The sequence below is a fragment of the Aptenodytes patagonicus genome, chromosome 7 (assembly GCF_965638725.1).
Source record: "Aptenodytes patagonicus chromosome 7, bAptPat1.pri.cur, whole genome shotgun sequence".
In the NCBI taxonomy this organism is placed as follows: Eukaryota; Metazoa; Chordata; class Aves; order Sphenisciformes; family Spheniscidae; genus Aptenodytes; species Aptenodytes patagonicus.
Window position 1 is genome coordinate 2,765,400 of NC_134955.1, and position 24,245 is coordinate 2,789,644.

The 24,245-nt window shown below is 40.9% G+C and overlaps 1 protein-coding gene across 1 annotated transcript; it reads left to right on the forward strand.

Moving 5' to 3' along the window:
• Positions 1–3,012: 3,012 nt before the first annotated feature.
• Positions 3,013–24,148, forward strand: FBXO3 (F-box protein 3). The gene is made up of 11 exons (XM_076343750.1): positions 3,013–3,156; positions 6,520–6,609; positions 9,861–10,024; positions 12,586–12,700; positions 15,194–15,398; positions 17,575–17,620; positions 19,898–19,982; positions 20,821–20,943; positions 21,402–21,517; positions 21,895–22,085; positions 23,979–24,148. The coding sequence occupies exons 1-11, from the start codon at positions 3,050–3,052 to the stop codon at positions 24,102–24,104; spliced, it is 1,368 nt and encodes a 455-aa protein (XP_076199865.1). The 5' UTR covers positions 3,013–3,049; the 3' UTR covers positions 24,105–24,148.
• The last annotated feature ends 97 nt before the right edge of the window (positions 24,149–24,245 follow it).

A 24,245-nucleotide genomic window follows, 5' to 3' on the forward strand; every position in this document is an offset into this window, starting at 1 on the left:
TCTGCTTCCTTAGCAAAGTCATGAAGACACCTTTCTAATTCTCTTTGTATTTCCTTTTGTTACAGTTTCTACTTTGCTAGCAAATCTTGATTACTTGGCTTCCTTTTCACCCACTGTTATTTTATTTCAAAGATTCAAGAAGTGTTTTAATTGTTCAAGGTAATACATGCTTTATGTTATACATAAAGGATAACATATACAGGAAGCGTATGGCATATGAATACTTTTTAGCCTGTCTGCTCTTGGTCTTCTAATTTTTTTTTCAGTCTGTATGATGTTTCATACTGCTCTGGCAGGCAAATGTTATTTAATGCTGTGGGCTGTCATTCAGAATGCAAAGGAAAATTCAGACCATGACATGGCATTATACCAGTAATAGAGGGATTTAAACACTAAAATAGGAGCAAACAGCAAAAGAGAAAGAAAGGTAAAGAAGGAATTTGAGAAAGAAAGAAATACAGAGTGTAGTTTGTACAATTTTATGAAATGTCTGACTCGGCTGTTTGAGGGATGAAATCCTCCCCAAAATACACACACATTACGTGGAAGTCATCTCATGTCAATTTACATGGAATTACGTCAAATCAAATGGAGCACAACAGGAGCAGAGGAAGATGGATTCAGCCGTTGCAACAACATGAAAGAGTTCAAGTAGGTTTTCAGAATGAAAATTGGGAGTGTCACAAAGGAAAAGAAGTCCCCTCAAGACAATAACAGAAAATTAAACAGTGGATTTTCATTATTTGCAAAAAAAAGGTAACAATTGATAACAGACAACCAATGCAAGCCTCAGAACTACGCAAGTGCTAGAAGCAATACCCTCCAGGCTTTGGATCTCTCTTTTGGCAAAACCTGACAGAAATAAAGAATTACGTAGCTTCTTTTAGCTCTGCGTCGTTAGATTTTCATGGACCACAAACCCAAGAACAAATAGAAATAATAGCATTTTAGTCACATTTTAAATATACTTTTACTATTGTATTTTCTTCTCTACAGGGAACTTTACAATTATACAAATTATAAAGGACAAAAATCTCCCCAACAGCAAGCAAAAACGCAGTCATGTAACCACTAGCTTGGTCCTTTTCAGTTCTTATTTGAGTGATGTTGCTAGGACAATCAACTGTTTCAATAACATACTACTAGTATCTGAAAAACAAGAGAGAAAAAAGGATTACTAGTGTAAAATCATGCAGTAGAAACAATTCATCCTTTCAAATAAGAATATTTAACTCACTAAAAGTGAAGGACACAAAAAGAATAGTTTCTATTTTGTCCTGCAGCTGTCACATATTGTCCAATTTTTTCCATATAAAATGTGATTTATCTACCTCAGAGGATGCTTGTGAAGCTTAATTCACCTTTTGTGAAACGCTTTGGGATTCTCAGTTTTACATTATAAATTAATTATTTTTGTGTCTGTATTATCTACTAGTTACTTTTGCTGAGCAAACAGATTTTGCTTGTTGAGCTTGAAATGTTTCACCCGCAACATCTCGGATTTGACACACTGTCACTCAACTTGAGATTTCTGCGGGCTAGCTGATGGCTGGAAGCTGGTGGGTCTGTGATCTGTGGCTTGGAAGAGGATGTGGCCAGGGGTTTGGGTTCCAGAGGTCCCAGCAGCGACAACACTTGGCGACGCAGCCAAGCCTGAGACACTGGGCTTCTCCACACAGACCTGGGAGCTTGGCAGCACAAGACCTCAGGTTTGCAAGAATTTCCACATTCCTATTGCAAAGCCAGGACTCAGAATCCTCCTTGAAGGTCTTAGAGGAAATCAGTTCTAGGGACAGTGTTCTGGAAAAGATGTTTTTCTGAAATTAATTAAAACAAAATGAAAATAGGCTTTCTCTGAAAACATACTTCTTTTCAATATAATGTGGAAGAGTTAAAAAAAATCTGGTATTTGCATATACTCTTAAGATGCAACACATTTTTTGTTTTAATAATATTCACCTCAGCAAGTTTATTTTCCCATCTATATGCACCATTGTGTTTTTAATTTCAGTCCTAGTGGATTCTAATCATCCCTTAGAATCAGCCTATACAGGCCAATTATATAAGCAGGTTTGTATTTGTCTCGTCAGTGCTATTCTAACATTACTTCTTGTTCCTTTGGTAAACAGAAAACTACGAAGTTATTGCAAGCAATCTGATGTTGAAAGTAGTCGGTACCCTCATCTTCCAGCGAAGTCATAGAATCATAGAATAGTTTGGGTTGGAAAGGACCTTTAAAGGCCATCTAGTCCAACCCCCCTGCCGTGGGCAGGGACGTCTTCAACTAGATCAGGTTGCTGGTCAAGTCCATGGTCTGATCCTACCAGCACGCACCCACATGAAGATTCGGTGGTCCAAGAGGCTGAACACAAGTTCTTTTTCTGTTTCAGGAAAGCAAATTGAGAAGCTTGATCTCCCAATATTCTTTAAAAGCAAAGCATAGCTTCATGTGCACGTGTAAGTCCCAGACTGCCTGAAACGTTGACAAGATGGGCTCCGGCCAGTTGCCTAACCACAGGAGCGAGACGCCATCTGGGACGCTTTAGGGTAACGGGGACACCTGCCCAGGGCTCGCAGATGGCCACGCGCCGGCGAGGCCTGTGCTGTACCGGAGCAGAGGCTGAAGGCCCGGTGGCCTGAGCTCCCCAAGGCGCGGGGCACCTCTCCCGGTGCGGGGCCTCCGCCTCATGGCCTCCGTCTGAGACGAGCGTCCCTATGGGTCGCGTTTAACCGCCGAGATGGCACCGGGGGTTGGAAATGGCCGCCTGCCCCGGCACCGCTGCTGCGCGGGGGACTTCGGCGGGGGCAGCGTGCGGGACGCAGCCTACCCCACAGCCCGGTCCCCCGGCCCGGGTTGAGCGCTGAGGCGGGGCGCGACAGCGGGCGGCGGGGTGACGGGGCCGCCGCCCTCGGGAGGTAGGCGGGCGGGCCGCGGCCGGCAGGGGGCGCTGCGGGCCGCCCCCCCCGCCCCGGCGACTGACAACGGAGCGGCGCGAGGGGCGGGCGCGTCCCCGGCAGCGGGCGGCGGAGCCGCGGGACGTCTCGCAAGATGGCGGCGCCCCCGGACATGGAGCCGTCAGCCCTCAGCCTGGAGCTGCTGCCGACCGACCCGCTGCTGCTCATCCTCAGCTTCCTCGACTACCGGGATTTGATGAGGTACGGGCCGGGCCCGGGGCTCCGCCGGGTCCGCCTGAGCCGCGCTGCTGGGGGAGGGGGGGGGGAGGGGAGAGGAGGGCCGAGTCCAGCCTCGGCGGGGGGTGGGGGAGGCAGCGCCGGGCCGCGGGCAGAGGGGCGGGACGGGGGAGCGGGGTCCCCCCCCGGCGGCGGGGCTGAGGGGGCAGGCGGCAGGCCCGGGGTGGGCTCGCCGGGCTCGCCGGGGCCGGCTGCCGGGGTCAGCGGGGCGGGTGGGGGGACGACACAGATCGGGCGGGTGAAGCCCGCGGGGAGGTGGGGTGAAGCGGTGCGGAGGAGGCAGCCTGCCGCGCCGGGAGCTGCCGGCGGCTCGGGGTTGCACAACTTTTCGGTGCGTGGATCGCTGTGCCAGCAAACAAGGTCAGGGGAAGCGGGCTGGGGAGGGCTGTTACAGGCACAGCGGGCAAAGCACTCCCGAAGCGCTCGCCACCGTGTAGGAAAAGGGTTTGGCTTGTTCTGGAGGAGCTGCTGCGTGGAGGACGTATGCTAAAGCACCGTTCCTTTCCAGAAACAGTGGTGTTCTTCGGGGTTTTTTGCCTTTTTTTGTTTTTTTTTTTAAGCAAAAGGGAATTTTCTGTGTTTTTCTCTCTCCCGTTATATGTCGGTTTTGTTTGTAGCTAAAGTACAATTTAGAGATGAACCAATAACTGAATTTGTGAAATCAGTAATTCTTTGAAATTGTTGTGTATCTATGGGCAAACAAAGGGCGGTCCTGTTGCCAGTAAATATATTCAATTATTTGAATGAGCTGTTGTTTGAGGAAAACCAAACGAAATGAAACAGGACGACTTTTCAGGCAGAAAAACATGAATGAAAGTTGCAGGCTCCTCTTGGACAGTTTGCTGGATGGCTGAAGAGTTGTGAGTCATAGAATGAAGATGAGAGTATGTTTTTAGCGAAAACCTTACCAACGAAGTACAAGCACTGGCAGTGATTGAAATCGCAGTGTTTAATCAAAGAGGGAAGAATAGGTACGAATAAAATAGAATATTATCAAAATGGTTATTGTTTGGGGGGGGGTCCCCCCCATAAATATTAGTCAAGAAAGCTAAAGACATCAAGGAGAATTCTGTTAGGATAACAGCAAAAAAGAGATTAAGCGTAAGCAAAAATTATAGCAATTGTTACAAGTCCAGTATGGACGATTTAGTAGTAGTTGCTAATGGTGTAGTAAAGGCACTACCTATTTTTGTTATGTGTTTGACAAAATGAGATAGATTTTCCTGTGCAAGGACAATTAAGTACTGTGTAGGTTTCTTATTTATAAGGTCAGTAAAGGCAGTTTTGCATAACTGGCTGTTTGTAGCACTCAAAGCATTTATTGATGAAATCTCTAGCTTGCTTACATTTGTTTTAGTGGCATGTACATCCTCTGACCGTTACAAACATTACAGTTTCCCTAGTATTCCACAGGTTGGTTAGCTTGGTGGTGGCCCTTAAGTAATAGAAAGGTGGCAGGTGACGAAATATGTATGTAATTAGTGAGAATGGCTTTAATTGCATCTTTGATGGCGTTTGCTGCCACAGTGACGTCTTTCCTACCAGAAATTACAGGCTTGATTGATAAACACCAATATAATGGATTTCTGTAGGGACTTTGACTTCAGGTTATTTCTGTTCCACCACAGCCCCTTCCCCAAAAAAATAATAAAAAATCACCATGTCATGAATGAAGTTCGTACATGGCCAAATGTCAAGGTTTGAAGTGAATGCGTTTATGTCTTTGTCTCATTGCAGGGTTGGGGGAAGGATAATGGCAGGGCATACAGGAGAATCACTTTACTTTGTTGAGGTTGGTTTTGAAATACGAATACAATTCTAGTTTAAACAGCTTATAATGGATATTGGGGAGGGAAAAGAAAAAGAAGATTGAATTGAACAGATAAATACGAGTAATTCTGTAGTCGTAGTGCAAGGTGTTTTCTCCAGCTCTGGCCTTTGGCTGATTTTACTTATCAAAGATGATATTGAGAGGGATCTTTACTTCTGTATGTAACTATGTCCATTTACACTGTTGGTCTTTCTTACTTGCCAATTTCTGAACTACACTGAGAAACACCCAAAAAGCAGTACCTGGAAGCTTAAGCTGGGTAACCTCATTTGGGGTATTTAGATGTTAATCACAGCCATTAAAACACACACATTAACTGTTAGAATAAGCTACCAGAGGAAGTGATGTTGCCACATCTAAATTGGTGGTATCTTTTGGGGAGTTTTCTTTAAAGCATAACTGACAATTCAGCTCAAACACAGAAGAAAAAAAGGTTTATTGTCTGGTGTTCAGGTTAGACTGAATGAGGCAATAATTTCTTTTAAATTCTATGAATCTTTGAATAGCACAATCATTCCCTGTATTACTGCTCTTCATGTTGCTGATGCTTTGCCGCACATTCTTAGTCATATAAATACACTGAAATGTTTTGCTGTCGATACCAGTTGTACATTCCAGAAAGGCTTTGTAACCGTAAAAGTAAATAGGGGCACAGATTTGATGGCACCTCCATCGCTGCTTTTAAAGAGCAAGTTAGCAGGCATCAGGAATATAGGTTAGCTTTTGCTATCTCCTTGCATCAAGCAAGGATCAACTTAAATGATTTCTGAGGACAGTTTTAGACCTATGTCCTACAGGTTTTTTAATACTGCATTTGCAATAATGCTGCATAGTGCAGGATATGGTTCTTTTAACTTGCTGAAGTAGCAATGTTACCTGTAATGTAATGGCAAGAGCTTATATACGGTCTTCATTAGAGTCAGCTTGCAGTACTTATTTCCAGGTGTATCATCCTTTGTATTTTTCCTGTGTCTGTCTTTGTTTCTGGTCATGAAGTTTGTTATTTAAACAACTTAAAGTGGAAAGTAACTTTGTAATACTCAAACTGTATAGTTTCTGTAGCTTACTGTTTGAGCTTTCAGTAGTAAGACAACAGTGGAAAAGATAAGGTAGAGACTGACAATCCAGATAAGAAGGTGATTTAAATCATAATAACTTGCCTGTGCTACTGGAATGCTTACCGCTGGTGGAGAGGAGTCACGCCCGGAATCTTTCAGACAATGTTTACGATGGCGTAGGTCTACAGGATGACCTGCTTTACAAAATTACTTAATTGCTGACAGTTCTCGAAGTGTGTAGAAAAGTAGTTTGTGACTTACACAGCTATAATGAAGACTCTTAACCATTGTAAGCACAACTCTAAAAAGGACAGCTAACTAACTTTCAAACTCTGTATTTATTTCATGAGAATGCAATGTGTAATATACTGGTCGGTATTTATCCCTGTTTATTTTACTATTCTTTTGCAATCAAATTTAATGATTTTATGTTTATAGTTGCTGCTATTTAAGTCGAAGATTAAACCAGCTATCAAGCCATGATCCGTTGTGGAAAAGACACTGCAAGAAATACTGGCTTATTTCAGAGTAAGTGTGGTTGTTTTAAGCTTTTTTCCTATGAAAATGAGGCTTATGTTATTGTGCTGTCTGTTTATGTCCATATTACTTCTGGTAACTCTAAGACTGAATTGGTATTCACCAGCTTCAAACCGATGAAAGGTTAGAGATATCAAAAACGTTGATTTCCTAAAGAAGTTTCATGAATGTACAAATGTTGAAAAGTTTTATGGATGAGGAGGGAAGAGGTGCCTGTTAATGCCTAGGCTGAAGGAGAAGCTGCAGCTTGACCTTATCAGACACCAAATATTCTACAGAGGAAAGTGATACTCTGAGTGCTGTAATGATGACGGGTACAACTGGATGGTTGTGTCAAGGGTAGCCGTGGCTGGAATCACAGAATAGTTGAGGTTGGAAGGGACCTTTTGAGATCCTGTAGTCCAACTCCCTGCTCATGCAGGGTCACTTAGAGAGGTTGTCCAGGACCGTGTCCAGTGTCCTATCAGTGGGCAGTGCTGAGAAGAGTCTGGCTCCATCTTTACTCCTTCCCATCAGGTAATTGTACACATTGATAAGATCCCCCTGAGCCTTCCCCAGGCAGAAGAGTTCTAGCTCTCTCAGCCTCTCTTCACGTGGAAGATGCTCTAGTCCCATAATCGTCTTTGAGGCCCTGCACTGGACTTGTTCCAGTATGCCCATATCTTTCTTGCAATGGGAAGCCCAGAACTGGACACAGTACTCCAGATGTGGCCTCACCGGTGCTGACTAGAGAGGAAGGATCACCTCCCTTGACCTGCTGGCAACACTTCCTATTGTGGCCTAGGATACCATTGGTCTCTTTTGCTGCGAGGATGCGTTGCTGGCTCATCATCAGCTTGGTGTCTACCAAAACCCCCAGGTTCTTCTTGGCAGAGCTGCTTTCCAGCTGGTCGGCTCCCGTGTATACTGGTGTTTGGGGTTATTCCTCCCCAGGTGCAGGACTTTGCATTTCCCCTTGTTGAACAGGAGATTCTCCTCTGCTTGTTGAGGTCTCTCTGAATGGCTGCCCAACCATCTGCTGCATCAACCACTCCTCACAATTTTGTAGCATCTGCAAACTTGCTGAGCGTGTGCTCTGTCCCATCATCCAGGTCATTAATGAAGATATTAAATAGTATTGGCCCCAGTATTGAGCTGTGAGGTACACCACAAGTGACATGCCTCCAATTGATCACCCTTTGGGCCTGGTCGTTCAGCCAATTTTCGGTCCATCTCACTATCTATTTATCAAACACGTACTTTGTCAGCTTCTCTGTAACGATATTAACAGAGACAGTGTCGAAGGCTTCACTAAATTTGAGGTAAACAACCTCTGCTGCTCTCCCCTCATCCATCAAGTGAATCACGTCATTGTAGAAAGCTATCAGGTTGGTCAAGCATTATTTCGTAAGTCTATGCTGACTGCTCCTGGTCACCTTCTTGTCTTTCATGTGTTTGGAAGTGCTTTCCAGGACATCATTTTCCCGGGGAAGTCACATTGGGCTGTGTAAAAAGTTTTACATATGTGGTTTTTGAGGTGGTGGTGCCTTATTTTTTAAAAAGCTCACTTTCTGTTCTGCTTGCTTGCATTAAACTCAGGATGTCTGTTAAGTGGAAGCTAACTGTAAAGGTATCCATCCACATCTGCTAAAAAAGCATGCTTTTCTCAAGAGCTGAGAAAGCTAGTGGGGTTGACTGAAGTGAATTAGCAACCAGTTTTGTTACTGCTTATCCCCTCTTTGTGTCCTGTTCTCTAGACAGTATCTTTCTTTTTAGATTGTAAATTGTGAGGAGTATTAACTACGACTTCAGTGATCAGTTCCATATATTTTTCTGTTACTCAGATGGTCCTTGTATTACACGAATAGCCTAAGATGGCAGAACAGCTAGTGATAAGGAGTTAAGATATTATGCATAAGTGGGTGGGGGAGGTAATTTAGGAAAACGTTTCCAAACTTGTAGTTTGTCATCTATATCATATGGACTGTATGAAAAATTAACAGCAAGGAAAGTTGAATCCACGAAGGTAAAATCCATATTCTAATTATATGCGGCTTATGAAGATGTGACACAACTTGTAAAATTTTGCCTTGAGATTTTCTGCGTAAAAATCCTAAGCGATATTCTTACTAGAATCCGAACTAGAAAGGAAAATCCGGTGGGGGGTAGGGAGAGAAGGTAAGGAAATGCGAAGTTCAAACTGAGTACCTGATGCTTTGGAAGAGGAACTTGGTGTGTGTATGGGGGAAGATGAGGGGGTTATAGGGCTTTACTAAGGAGAACTGGCTCTGCGGTTGGTTTCTGAGATGCTGGCTTCTCCATAGCCAAGAAAAACTGAGTAATGAAGGCTGTAGTTAATTTCTACAAATAACATTTAGAGGGTGAAAATGTGCTGAAACCTCTCTCACCTGCTGAGACATAATTCACTTTGGGGTTTTTTCTTTTACCTCTTTGGTTTGATGTTAGTTTATCTATCTTCCCAGGTTAAACTTAATCTACTTTTTTTCCCCTCAACTCTTCTTCAAGAAGTAAGGTTCTTCTGTCCTTCTTAGAGCTAAAGAGATCTTAAAGGTGTTGCAAGACTTCTCAATTGTTACATTTTTATTTAGGTATACAAAGCTGTACTAAATCTTTTAGATTCAGCGTGCTGATTGGAGTTTGAGGACTTGGAATATATCCTAGCACAAAGATGCAAGGGCTGCTACAATTTGGAGGCAAGCATCCTTTGTCAGATGTTAGTCAGCACTTTTTTTGGCAGCCTGTCTTCCCATAGGCTGCTGTTGTGCCTGTGAGGAGGACTGGATATGCGCTAATTCCTTAAGAAACTGACTTTCCAGATCAGTGCACAGAGTTCTCAATTAACTCTCTGGTTTACTCCTTAATCCTTCTTATTGGGTAAATAAAGGAGTTTGTGACTAATGCAGTAGATCAAAAAATGTGGGTTGTTTTCTTTTGAAGGTCTTCTCTGTGTATGTGTGAAATGTGATCTCAGTTAGCTGTTTACCAGTTCTAAGATTTAATAATAGACAGCACTCTGTTTAAAGGAACACCGTTTCTAAATTTTCCCCTGGTACTAAGGTACCCATTTACTGTTGAATAGGTGCTGGAATTAATTGAGTTTGTGTAGCTTCACGTGGCTCAAAGTGTTCCTGGCTTAATATTATGCATACTGTTTCTCCCGAATAACAAATATTAACTTCTTGGTTTTAGAACTCAAGCTTTCTAGGCTGGTATTTGAACTTTTTTTCTTCATGTCCACTTAGAGGGGAAAAAAGTCAACGAAATCAGAGCTGGAAAGCCATCTTCATCAGTACCTACTCTGACCTAGGAAGATACATCCGATACTACGCTACCTTGAAAAAAGCCTGGGATGACCTAGAGAAATACTTAGGACAGCGGTGTCCTCGGATGATTGGTTCTTTGAAAGGTACGGTGTAATACCTGCTTTCTCTAGTAGGCTGGCTGACGCAACATGGTCTGTTATAAAGTTTCATACTGCTTTGGTCCTAGGTGTGTGCCTCAATTACTGGAGCCCTGGAAGTCAAAGTAGATGTCCTTTCCCTTCCCCTCCAGTAAATAAGTAAATCAGACCACATGTATAGTCCTTGCCCAGTTACTAGTGATCCATAGATTCTCTGAAGATTTCTTTTCAGAGAAGAAATCAAGATTTTTTTTTTTTCTAGTGACTAGTCTATCTTCTTTATCTCTGGATAATCAGGAAATGAATACACTTTCACTGCTTTTGTCTTTGGTTGCTATGACTGATTTTTACTGTTTGTTTATTATTATTTTTTAGTTTAATAATCCCATTACTTCAAGGACCTGGGGCCTGTTGGTGTGATTTTGTTTGTGAGATTTTCTTAAGACCTAATTAAAACACTTTCACATGAAAACAGGCATTTTAAACTAAAGCTAAACAAAAAGGAAGTAATTTTTTTCTCTTCTGTAGGTCTTACTCTGTTCCTCTAATGAAGGTAAATTAGTGACTGAAAAAGAATTTTTCCTTCCCCCCCAATATTCTGTTTTCAAATTAAGTTTGTGTTTTAATACTTCCAGTACTTCCATACTTAAGTACTTCCAGTGTTGCGGTTCGTAAATCTTCCACAGCAAGACATACAGCAAGTTTGGGCTTTTCTGGAATAGGGACAAAGTAGCTCTTGCATTTTCAACTGTACTTCAGTCTTCTGTATGAAATTGACTCTTGGACCAAGGTGTTTGATTTAACGTGATCTGTGAAATTGAGAAATGTATAGACAATGGTCTCTTTCCTACGTAAACCTTGCATGTTTCTTGGCTTGCTGGATAGTGCTGGATTCTTAAGTTTTGCTAAGTATTTGTGAATAACAGAACATGGTTAGAACTTAATACTTCCTGTTTTCTTTAAAAAATTTTTAGTTCTCTTACTTCTGAGTGTTAGTGAAGGAATGCCTTTTTAGGAAAAGGCCAAAAGGGTTATATGTAGCCTGAACTCTTGTGTAACACAGGCTATAGTACTTGGATGTAGATATCCATGCCTTGATTTCCGTAACTTTCATGCTGCTCTATCAAAAACACAGACTGCACTCAGGTATACAGAACCACTGAATTGTCAGTCAAATACTTTGTTAATAAAATGGAAAGTATCTGTGTTGGAGGTGTTGAAATGAAGAGATTTTACCACAGTTTTACTTTCAAAATCAAAATTTGGTGCAATGAAGCTTCTCTCTGTATACAGAAAGACAAAAATAAATTTAAAATTATCAATTTCCACACTTGTGTAGTGATGGCAGGTTTTAGCAGGAGCTCTTCCTTAACTTACACCTTTTTAATACCATTTGTACAAGATTTTGTTTCAATGAATTGTTAAATTATGCCACATAAATGAAACTGATAATGAATATGAAAATAGTTTTTTTAAAAAAAAAAAAATCACCCAAACTGCCTTGATTGGAAGAGATCACACAGGCCACCCAGTTGGTCTTTGGTAGAAGTGAGGGTGCGGAAACCTCCTGAAGTGTGTGTGTAGCGGTGTAAGGGTAGTTATTCCCCACCCCCTTCCGTTGATGATGATACGAAAATACCCTTGTTACAACCCTTTTATTGCTTCAAATTCCAGGCAAATGGTGGCTGCAGGCACCATTTCTTTGTTACTGATTGGACTGGAAGCTGAAAGAAGCAACCCTTAGAATGATGAAAGAGTAAAATCAATATTGCCTAAAAGTTTTAACTGGGACGCAGTCAGCTAATGACAATATTGTGGGGAAAAGGTTCATTGCACTTTATGAATACTTTCTGCTTAAGTCAGGCCTGTTGAGATTTCGTTGGATGGAGTTTGGTGCTGTATTAGGTAATCAGTTAATGTAATCAACTTCCTTTCAAATTCATGTAGTATTCATTGTGTGCCACCTAGCATACAATAAAGTCACCAAATACTGACTTGAGTCCATGTTCGTTTGATCAAGGCACTTACAAATTCCATGCTTTGTATTTGAAATACTTGATTTTTAGTGATTCTGGCGACTAGCATGAATTTAATCAGTGGAAGATTCCTGAGACCATGCTAGTAGACAGCTGCGTCGCGAAATTGGACTGAATTTGTCTTGCTTTTTGTATGTCTGTTAGTTCACTTTCTCTGAATTATAAGTGGTATATAAAATACTTTGAAATATATATTCCTTTTGTGATAACATAAAAAAAATCCATAATGCTAAAGTTGCTGGGGCTACTTGAAATTCTCTTTGGCAGTTGAAAACATGCTGTTATGTCTAGAACGTAGCTAGTTTTTGCCTTATTTCTAGCCATGCAGCTCTGATGAAATGATGTGAAATAAAATTTTATAGGAGAGGTCTTAACACAAATTCTAATACTCACCTTTGTCAGGAACAGCACACTGGGCACTTGGGGGCAGAGTAGTGAAGCAGCATTAAATTTGAGAGTTTCGTAGGAGAAGCAGTTCTCGTTTCCCCCTCCAAAACTGCCACTTAATACTCTGTTTCTTTTTGTACGCAGAGAGTGTGCGGGAGGAAGATCTAGATGCTGTGGAAGCACAAATAGGTTGCAAACTCCCTGATGACTATCGATGTTCATTTCGTATTCATAATGGACAGAAGCTAGTTGTTCCTGGGTAAGAAGCGAAAACTACATACCAAGTTATTAATTCCTTTTGTATTTCTTGGACAGTTTATTTATTAAAAAGATAAAATGTCTGCTGAACAGGATAGATGAAGCATTTAAATGTATTGTAACTGAGCGACCGCTTGAAGTGACACTTCTGAGACTAGAAGATAGTAAATTCTAGAAGTAATTGAAAACACAGTGTAGATTTCTACTTGCTCAAATTACTCTCATGCTTCAGTCCTTTTTCATAGTGAGAACTTTTTTTTTGTAATAACTAAAACTTCCAACTGTTAAACTTTTAATCACACCACTGCAAGTTGCTCCTCTGAAGTTTTGCTTTGTATTACATAAGTAAATTAGCCTCTTGGACTCTACAGGTTTCGTTATTTAATAAGTTTTATCTTTAAAATGATTAGGGAATAACTTTCAAACCAGGTAGTCCTTTTAAGTAGAATCAAAATGTCAGTTCTGCAAATTAAGTTTTCTTAGTAGAAGATTTTACGATTTTATGCAGTTTCAGCAATTAAAATCTCCTTTTACACTTGATGAAGTGCCGCAAACATTAGCAAAAGATGGAAAGCTAGGGCAAATCATTGCAGTGTCTGTAAGGGGCAATGCATTCATGTTGCTCTACCAAAACCTTCACTAATAAAAAAGGTGCAGCTTCCTCCAATTCTAGAGTTGTATGTGCAGAAGGAATATGGGAAATGGTTTTATGCAACCATAAGGATGACTTCTAGTTCTGCTTCTTTTCCAGGAGAGACTTTTTTTAGAGAGGAGATAGCTGCCCTAGTTCTGTAGGCTTCAAACGGAGCTCTGCAGCTTGTGCGCTTCCTGCTCTTCCTACTACTATTTCACTCCCACAAAGCCTCTACTGTGATGATGAGCCTGTGGAAGGGCTGTAGGAGCAGACATACGCCTTCGGGCATGCCTTTCAGCTTGAGCAACTGCCAGTGGGCTGTGGTCCATTGCTGTGCCCTCAAAGCGAGGGCCTGAGCCTTACACGCAGGTTGACAAACCTTGTTGCTGGAGCACTGACTGGGGGATGAGTTAGGTCTGACATGTGGGACCCTGGAGCAAGAAAGACTGCCACACTGCGAGTGGAAGATGTGGTCTTACTGTTGGGGACAGGCTTGCTTTCTTGTGGGAGATGAATATTGGAGAGATAAGGTGTAGGTAGTGGAAGTCTATCCAGCAAGTTTTTGGCATGTTAGGTCAGAAATGGAGAAGATTCGGGACTAGTTGTCATTGTTAGATCCTTCAGGTTTCTGTGTTTGGATGTTAGCATCACTTTTTAAACTGCAGAACATGCTAATTCCAGGCAAGACTACGTAAGGAAAACGAGGAATGGAACCTGTTGCCCAGGATGGGAGCAGCTTAGATCATGCCGACATGTGGCAGCTTGTGCCTGAGTCACTGCTTTCATAACACCAGTAAAAGCTTAGCATCTGCAAGAGTTTACATCTGAGAACATCAGTGAAAGGCAAATTAGAAGGGAGTATGGGTGGGGAGGTGTGCATTACAGGTTTGTGTATTCTTATTGCTAAGTGCGCTGCTGTAGTGTGTGCCCTTGTAGTTGGTTACTTTGATCATGTTACCCCTTTTTATCATTCTTCCATTGTCTGCCCCTTTATTACATTGAGTGTGGGTTGCTTGCTTTTTTTATTTTCACCCTAGCTCTCAGCTAGCCCAACATTCATATCAATGTTAACTTTATATATTCTTTTCTTATCTATAGAGAGGCTTCTTTTACTGTCTTCAGTGTCACTTCCTTATTGTCAAAAACAAACAAATTAAAAAATCCTATCCTTTGCTGTGATGCTTACAAAAAGCTAGAGGAAAAAATTCGAAAGGCAGTTGATGGTCTTGCCATGTCATGCTGATGAATATTGTCTCATTCTTTCCTTGTATGTCTGTTTACTTGTGTCTGTATGCCTTAGTTTTTATACTGAGATTATAATCTCTCTGACTCAATAGTCATTTTCCTCGTTTACTTCTCAAGCTTTTCTCCAAAGCATATAGAGCACCTTGCTCACTGTAGTTTTGATCAATGACTGTTACTATAGCAGCTTGGTATTGTAATTGAAAAAACACGGATGCTTTGATAGTATTGAAATGAACTCGCACAAAACTTGAGATACGAGCACTGGTTATTATTAGATCATGCTGCTATAGGAAGCTGCATCACCTGTGAACGGCTTCTTTGAAGTAGTTGCAGACATGATGAGAATCACCAACACAATTTAAAACGGTGCTTTGGGATGCACAGAACATACAAGGAAGTGTTTATCTTAGAGCCATCGAGCCTCCCTTTGTGATGGTTGATGTTGTGAACTAATAACCTAGTTCAGCACCTGGATGTTAGACTTGGACTTCGTCTAAGCCTAATATGCAGCTAGAGCATTGATAGAATTAATGCTTAGAAAAGATTTAAAGCTTTCTTTGCATTGTGAGTCGTATCTTCTGTTTATCTTTCCTTTTTTTGTTGTTGTCTGTTAAGTTTGATGGGAAGCATGGCACTGTCGAACCACTACCGCTCTGAGGACTTGTTGGATATCGACACAGCGGCTGGAGGTTTTCAGCAGAGGCTAGGTCTGAAACAATGCCTTCCTCTTACTTTTTGCATTCATACTGGCCTGAGTCAATACATGGCCCTGGAGAGTGTGGAGGGACGAAATAAATACGAGATCTTCTATCAATGTCCAGTAAGGAAGATATGTTTATACTCATGAATGTACTTTTCTAATGATTGATGGTGTCCCTTTGCATGTTATCAGATACCTGAAATATTTTACATAGCATACGGTGAATATTGAGAGATCATATTAGTTTGTTACTTGCCCCTGAGTTGCCATCTGGTTTTCATCAAAGCCCACAAGTGGAATGGTTAGTAAGGGAAAGAAATTCACATGAAGTTGTTAATGGCCATAGCAATTTCTGTAGGATCATGATGGTGGGCAACACACATCCTTATTGGAAGGTATTCATTTAATTTGTTCAAACTATGGCAGGTATATACTCTTGTCCCTGTTTCTGTAAGGAAGAAAAGCTTCTGCATTATGGAAGATCAGCATCTGTATATATCTCCTCCCCAAGATAGGTTAAATGTAAACGTAGTACAATAAATGATACCCCCTGGTTTGTAAGCAAACCTTACTCTCCAGCGAGAGAACAAATTCCTCTTCAACAGCTCCTTTGTAGAACAAATATTTGAGTATTTTACATAATTCTTATCACTGTAGTATTTTAAGATAGGCATATTGTTGCTAGTGAAGCTTAAGGATATTATACCTAATGATTTTAGCGCGTGCTCTCTCTCCTTACCCATGTCCTGATGACTCCCCACCTCCACGCGCCCCCCCCCCCCAAAAAAAAAGAAAGGGCGAGTAAAGGGTGTTTCTTGTAAAAAAAAAAAAAAAAAAAAAAGGGGGGGGGGGGGGATCTTCATGAGACCCCACCTGGAGTCCTGTGTTCAGCTCTGGGGCTCCCAGCATAAGAAGGACATGGACCTGTTGGAGTGGGTCCAGAGGAGGGCCATGAAGATGATCAGAGGGCTGGAGCACCTCTCCTATGAAGACAGGCTGAGAGAGTTGGGGTTGTTCAGCCTGGAGAAGAGAAGGCTCCGGGGAGACCTTATAGCAGCCTTCCAGTACCTGAAGGGGCCTACAAGAAAGCTGGAGAAGGACTTTTTACAAGGGCCAGTCATGATAGGACAAGGGGTAATGGCTTTAAACTGGAAGAGAGGAGATTTAGATTAGATACAAGGAAGAAATTCTTCCCTGTGAGGGTGGGGAGGCACTGGCACAGGTTGCCCAGAGAAGTTGTGGATGCCCCATCCCTGGAAACAGTCAAGGTCAGGTTGGACCAGGGCTCTGAGCAACCTGGTCCAGTGGAAGGTGTCCCTGCCCATGGCAGGGGGGTTGGAACTGGATGATCTTTAGGGTCCCTTCCAACCCAAACCGTTCTATGACTCATCCTGCTGTGAAGTTCCTGGCGGTTTGTTTTCAAAGCATGTAGCAATGAGATTTCTAGGGAATGCCATGATAATGGATCACTTGAAGGATGTTGAGATCCCCCTTTGTATTATGCCGAGTTTTTAAACCTTCTGGATGATGCTTGGGAACTGGGAAGGTTACTTACACACTTATATTTTGGTTCATCTGTGGACAGCCCTGCTTGTTTCAGGGGAGAACGTGGTAGTGCAGGAGCTGGGATTGTTTAGCCTGGAGAAGAGAAGGCTCAGGGGAATCTTACTGATGTTTATAAATATCTGATAGCAGGGCATAAAGAAGTCCAGAGCTAGACTCTTCTCAGTGATGCCTGCCCAATGACAGAAGAAGAGGCAATGGGCACAAATTGAAACACAGGAAACTTGATCTGGATGTAGACAAAAATGTTTTTACTGTGAGTGTGATTGAACACTGGAACAGGGTACCCAGAGAGGTTGTGTAGTCTTTGTCCTTGGACAAGACATCATTCTGGGCAACCTGCTCTAGCTAACCCTGCCTCAAGCAGCGGGATTGGACTGATCGTCTCCAGAGGTCTCTTCCAACCTCAGCTGTTCTGTGCTTCTATTCTAAGGCAATATTTTGAGGGGCCTTGTTTCTTGAATGAGTCATTAAATCTGATTTTATATGCATGAGCCTTAGTGGAATGTTCAAGCTGTATACTCAGTGGTCACGTGAGCACTCATGGGGACAGGCATGTGTTTTAGATATTTGAATATCTGACTGGGAGTATAACGATGTATTAAGCAGCCAGATTTTAGGTTTAGTGAATATAGGGAAAGTGTTCCCTATGTTATACTTCAGGTGTTGAATTTTAACTTTGAAAGTCTAATGCTCTCCTTCTAATATATCCATAACCTTCTTTCCCTTTTAGGACCAAATGGCTCGCAATCCATCTGCTATTGATATGTTCATTACAGGTAACACTTTAGATAAAACATGCTGCAAAATCTTCTAATTGCACTGTTTAGAAAATGCATGTCAGTACGACTTGAACAAAGCAAGCGTTCTAAATTTTCTGTGCTACATGTAAGACTCCAACCTACTTTAAACATCAGCGGTTACTTGAAATGAGATGCGAGTTTTCGCTATTAAAGCTTGTCCTTCTGTGTGTCTTGTATACAAATCATTCAGTGTACTAGCCTGTCTAACAAGATGAGCAAAACCTTTAGCGTCGCCATCACAGGGGTGATGTAAGCAGTTATTAAATACAACACCCAAGTGGACAGAAAGATTTTTTTTTTTCCCCCCCAGTAGTTTTTGAAACCATGTTAGAAGTTGAAAATATTTTGTGTCCCTTAATGATATCTAATTAACTATAAATGTAGCTGCAGAAGAACACCTTTCTGTTTTTTATTTGCCCAATTGCTTTGTTCAAAGGGTAAAGGAGGGAAGGGGAAAACTGCATAATTGTTTGGTTAGGTAGTAATCTGTTGTGATCATCTGTCTGACGTACATTGACTGGAATAGTGTTTTGATTGTTTCTTTTTGTTAATCCACTGGAATCTGGTAATTGTGGCTATGTCTAAATTAATTCCTTTCACTTCAGTGGGAAAGCAGGTGTGTAATAAATGGCACCAACATGAATATTAAAGTTTAGCCTTGCACATTTCTTAGGAAATACGTATTAATATTACAGTGAGAAACCACATTAGGTAGTGCTATACCATTGCTGGTTTGGGTTGAAGGTAGTCAAACTCTTAGCCACGCTAATTTTAGGAAACCTTGCTATGTACTGATTGATTGTATGAACTGATTTTAGTGTGAAGTAGTCAATCTGTTACCTGTTTTACAAAGGTCATTGCAGAACGCATTGTGTGCTTTAGAACCATCGTAGGAAAGATACAGCAAAAGCTCAAGAGTTTGGTTACTTGCTTCTCTCCACCTGAGGATGATGTAATACTTTACAGCTACTCTGTGGTGAATTTGTATTGCTGCTCAAGGTTGCTGCTTTTATGGAATTGAGTCGATGGTGAGGTGATCTGACATCATATTTAAATGTATTCCACTTGGCTGAAAGGGTTAATCTTGGCTTATCGCAGAGTGGAGGGGAAGTTTCATATACAGCATTTATCTTGTAATTTTGAACGCGGCAGGGTAAATTGGTTCACTTTCTCCATTTGGAGTTATTTTATACAAGGTTTGCATTTTGTGGATTAGTGGTAGAAAGGAGGATAATAAACTTGGAGTTCCTTAGACTTCCAAAAGATCAGAGGACAGTACACATAGCTCTTGCTCAAAGGAAGGAGTGGTAAGTACACTTAATCTAACAGGAGTGGTAGTACCTGATAACATGTCAGTGAAGGTGAGGATAATGATTTCTTCGTATTTCAGCTTAAATCCAGTTTTGTATCAGTAATATTGACAAATAGTTGAAGAACTCTGTACTTTTCTATTGAACTCTATGTTGCAATGCTTGGAAGATTTGTGGCCGAGAAATTCTTTTATGGAGAGCCGCTCTGTCTTGTATGAAACTCTCTTCTTTGAGAGTTAAATGTGACAGCTTGACTGTCTGCTTCGAAATCAAGCTGTTCCTAAATAATGGCTGTAGGTGTATGAAAAGCTGTTCTCAGACAATGGGTCTAAGTGTACGAAAATCCGAGGTTCTTTGGAATGACATACAGCCTTAGTCTTCTGGGTTTGTAGCAGGAGTGTGGAGTATGTCTATGACTTATCCCCGTTTTTAAGGAGAGGGAAATTCTGCAACTTGCTAGCATGTTTCTTAGAAACTCTCTTCATATGGAAACATGCATATCAAAACTAAGTCCATAAATCCACCAGCGGGCTTGCATGCCTCTTGTCGGTAGAATAGTTGGAAATAGCTCTACAAGTAGTATAGGCCACTATACTTGTCGTCTTTCCCAGTCATAGCAGAAGAGTCATGAGCAGCAACCAGATGATGACAGACACCAGCATTTGAAGACCATGATTATAATGTGAAATACTTAGCTAAGAGATTCTTTGTTTGCTGTGTCATTTCTGGAGTATGCACTCTTAACTCTTAGCTCTTGGTTCGTTTCTCCAATGATCCTTGTTGGTAGAATGGGCTGGAATATGGACTGACTCATCTAAGTAAGCCTGAGAGTTTATTATAAAAATATTCAAAGCTTTAAACTGTTTCCTTGAAGTATTTAATGTCATGTGCTTAGTGGTAAATTTGCCTGTCCTTATGAATACTTTTCTTCTTTGGCATCTAGGTACATCTTACTTGGAATGGTTTACATCCTATGTAAACAAAGTTGTAACTGGTGGTTATCCTATCATCAGAGACCAGATTTTCAGGTATTGTGACTGGGATTTATAACCTCACTGCAAGGTTTTGATGCTTCTTTTAGAATGCTGACCTCTTTCCAAATAGTTATGGGTATCTGATACAAAAGCTGATGGTGGAGAGAGGAGAAAGCATGTGAAACTTATTGAAGATAAAGCTGTAAAACAGAATGCTTAAAGAAACTTTTTTTTTTTACCAGAAGCTTCAGAGTCTGTAACTTTGTATTAACAGGACCAGAATTTTGCATTATAACTGATCTGAAGCTTAGCTAACAGCATAATATTTATTGTTTGCCGTGAGCATGCTGCTGCTGCAGGACTGTTCTGAGTTGCTAAAAAAGCAATTGTTTCAGCAAACTGGTCTCTAAAATAACACTGTTGAATATGTAAATAAACAGAACTTGTTCTGGTGTTTGAATCTTCATGCGCTTTTAATTTCTTCTAAATAATAAGCAAGAACCTTAATTCTGTCAAACTGGGATGCTATAGAACCAAGTTCCTGATCTGTAAATTAATTTGCTGTAGGAGTTGCTAGTTTTTTTTTTTAAAATAGCTTAATAACACATCCTTATTAAACAAGTGTGTCTTGACTTCAGATCAAATTAAACACCCAGCTTAATACAAGCATTAATGGAGGTACAAAATGATCCATAGCTGTATGAGTTTAGGTGATGGGGAGGTATACGTCGTGAAGACACTGCATACATCCTTTAACTGCCAAATGATAAGAATTACTTTAAACCTAGCACCACAGTGCTCTTATTAGTTATTAACTAATCACTTTCCATACAGAAAGCTAAACACGTAATGTACAGAGCTATTTGCAGAGTTAATGTTTTCCTTTCCGTAGGTATGTGCATGATAAAGAATGTGTTGCTACCACAGGAGATATTACTGTTTCTGTGTCCACATCTTTTCTACCTGAACTCAGTTCTGTGCATCCACCGCATTATTTCTTCACTTACAGAATCAGGTAAAAATAACAACTGAATTAACTCTTACAACAGGACAGACCTATGTGATGTTCAAAGCATCAGTTGTTGCAAATTTATGCACAGTGTTCAAAAGCATACTGAAATGAATAGGATGTGCACAACATGCTGTGCTTTTTAATAAAAAAAACCCAAAACCCAACTAAATTGTTACCTGGTCAGGTACGCAAAGTGCCAGTCAAGTTGGTAATTGCTAAAGTACAGTGATGGGTGGGGGAAAGAAGTTAGGAGTGACTCTTGTGATTTAGAAAGGGGTAAATAACAACAGATAGTGAAGCAGAGGCACGGAGCTGGATCCTGACAACTGATTCAGTATACTTTAACTTAGTGGGTTTTTTTTGCCCAGTCTACTTTGAGAGAGATCCCAAGGATACTAAAGTATTTCCTAAAATGTATGAAAGTAGATACGTAACGATTAAGTATGTTGTTTGGCTTCTAGAATTGAAATGTCCAAAGATGCTCTTCCTGAGAAGGCTTGTCAGCTGGACAGTCGATACTGGAGAATAACAAATGCCAAGGGCGATGTAGAAGAAGTTCAGGGTCCTGGAGTAGTTGGTAAGTAAAAGATTGCTTTTACGAACCCAATAGAGTAGTTTTGTATTTAATGTAGATGTTATGAAAGTTATATTATTAGCCGTTCATCATGGTGACAGAGGGTAGTAGTTGTATGGTTTGTATGAAAATCATTTTGTTGCTTGAAAGAAAGAGATGTGTACCCATCTGGTTTGTCTTTACAGTTGTTTTGCAAGTTGATAGTTAAACGCTCTTCAGACAGTTTTTTAACATCAGTAGTTGCTGAGACTCATTTATGCATCCACTGGAATATAAAATGATCTGCCTGAATATGTTGTGGAGTGCAAGTGCTTTAGCAAACTGCTAAATTGTAGTTCTACTTCAGTCCTTACTATTGTGATCTAATATTTTACCAACAGGGGAGTTTCCAATTATCAGTCCAGGGAGAGTCTATGAATATACCAGCTGTACTACGTTTTCCACAACATCTGGATATATGGAGGGGTATTACACCTTCCATTGCCTCTACTACAAGGACAAATTCTTTAACGTCACAATTCCCAGATTTCATATGGTGTGTCCAACATTCAAGGTGTCTACTGCACGAATGGTAAGTGGAGATGCACTTGTGCTTATCCTAGTTGTTTGTTTTCTCCGACCTCCTGTTTTCAGAGAACACTTGGATTAATTTTAATAGGACAGTGTAACTGTGTGTTTAAACTCCAGTGCCATGTCACTTTTCAGTTTTCATTCTTTTCTTGAAAATCGTTCTTTTTCAGAACCATTTCTCAAAAAAAAAAGAAGTCTAAAAGTATCACTCAGTCTGGGACTTTGGCAATTTCCCATTATATGAATTCTTTTCAGCTTCTGGAATGCTTATCGATAAGAAAACACTGCTGGTGCAAAAATTACAGTACTGAACAGTATTCAGACTGGTAACTCCATACAAAACATGGTCCAATTAAGACTAAGTCTAGCAACTGTAGTAATCTTTGTAGGCAGTTTGTACATTGGTAAAGCCGTGTATCCTCATTGCTTTGACATGTAATGCTACCAGTTTAATTCAAGACCCTCGGCCCTAGCTTTCCCAGGATGCCGTACATGGCTGTGGGTCTTCCTCCTCAAGTCCTCACCTCTGTCTGGTATCAAGGTCAAACCTGGTTGTATCGGTGAGATCAGGGGCCCTGTGGGTTCCCAAGAGAGGTAGAATGTGACCATTCTGTTGTCCTGTGTCTGAACACAACTGCCCCTCGGGATGCAGAGAAATACACGTGTATGTATAGAATCATAGAATAGTTTGGGCTGGAAGGGACCTCTAAAGGTCATCTAGTCCAACCCCCCTGCCGTGGGCAGGGACAGCTTCAGCTAGATCAGGTTGCTCAGAGCCCCGTCCAACCTGATTCATGTCTGTTCAGGGCGTATTTCGGAGGTATATCTGATTACGCCGACTACAGCAATGTTGAGTTTTGTTTGCTTGTTTTGCTTTAAGGAGCTATCTCATTTCTTAATTTGTGCCTAGAAACATGGCATGGCGTTAGCTGTTTGGATTTCATAGTTCTTTTAAATATTCTGTCTTGGTATGACCACACTGTCGTCTGTTTTAGCCATAATAGTGTATCTACTTTCTTCAACAAGAAAAGTGTCAGTTAATGACAACTTAAAAATGATAGCAGTCTGTCTGATGTTCATTAGTCCTCACTGACCGTGCGTTCCATAAAGTCACTTAATGACTTCACAAATCAGTAAGATATTTAGCTTCCTGTTAATTATAATGAAGTTTTAGTTTGGAGATTGCGGGTGAACTATGTAATCTCTCCCTTTACTTTGGCACATTTCGAGAAGAATGCTTTATTTATTTTATCACTAGCATAGCCCTTACTTAGTGACTAATTCGGAGAGAACTTGAACGTTTTTGTGTGAGCGTCGAATCTTTCCTTGGGGGTAGACATTTGCTTGGACACTTTCTCATGTTTTTCAAGGGACTTGAGACTCTGATTACCAGTAGCTCTAACAGTAAGTGCCAGCAGATGTCGTGCTTCTAACAGAAAATGGCATCTCTTAACTCTTGCTCACATTTGTGGCACTTGTAACCGCCTTCCATTCAGTTGACTGTAAAAATAATTTGCTTTTCTCTTTTGCTCTACCTCTGTTTTGAAGGTAGTAATGACCCTTTGTTTTTAAACTACTTCTATTAAAAGACAATGTAAGCCGCCAAGAAAATTGGTACAGCTAAGATACTGAATTGTGGCTTTACGTAGTTGTACATATGAAATAATGAAGGCTAATGGATATTTACTGAGTTAATGGTCAAGTAGTTCGGCAAAATGATTTCTATGGTAAATTAAACTTTATAAGGAGCTGGTTTTAGGACACAGAGCACAATGTCTACTTCAGCTAATTGATGCAATAATGCAGACGAGATTTTTCTAGGCAGTTGTTAGTGCTTTCTTATAACTAGCTGGAATTGAAGATTCTAATTAAATACGGATGTGTTTTGTATTAGGAAACAAATCATAATGAATATGCAGTGGATGAAGACGAAGATTCCACAGACACTGATGAATATGAAGATCGACGTAGAGTGTTGGACATTCCTGCACCTTCTGGACGCTGCCCGCGTCATACCTGATGGGATTTTTTTCAGAACAAAATAAACTGTTTTCAGAAGCTGAACTCTTGGGGGCTAGTGCATAAGAATATTTCTGACTATTGTAAATGAACTTTGTTGCACATCAGGGCAACTAGCATGAATGTTGGTGCCAGTTCTAAT

Coding starts and splice junctions, on each gene's coding strand:
- FBXO3 (XM_076343750.1), top strand. CDS start 3,050: ATGGCGGCGCCCCCGGACATGGAGCCGTCAGCCCTCAGCCTGGAGCTG. Junction 19,983..20,820: donor ATCAGAGACCAGATTTTCAG/GTATTGTGACTG, acceptor TCCTTTCCGTAG/GTATGTGCATGATAAAGAAT. Junction 20,944..21,401: donor TTCTTCACTTACAGAATCAG/GTAAAAATAACA, acceptor TTTGGCTTCTAG/AATTGAAATGTCCAAAGATG.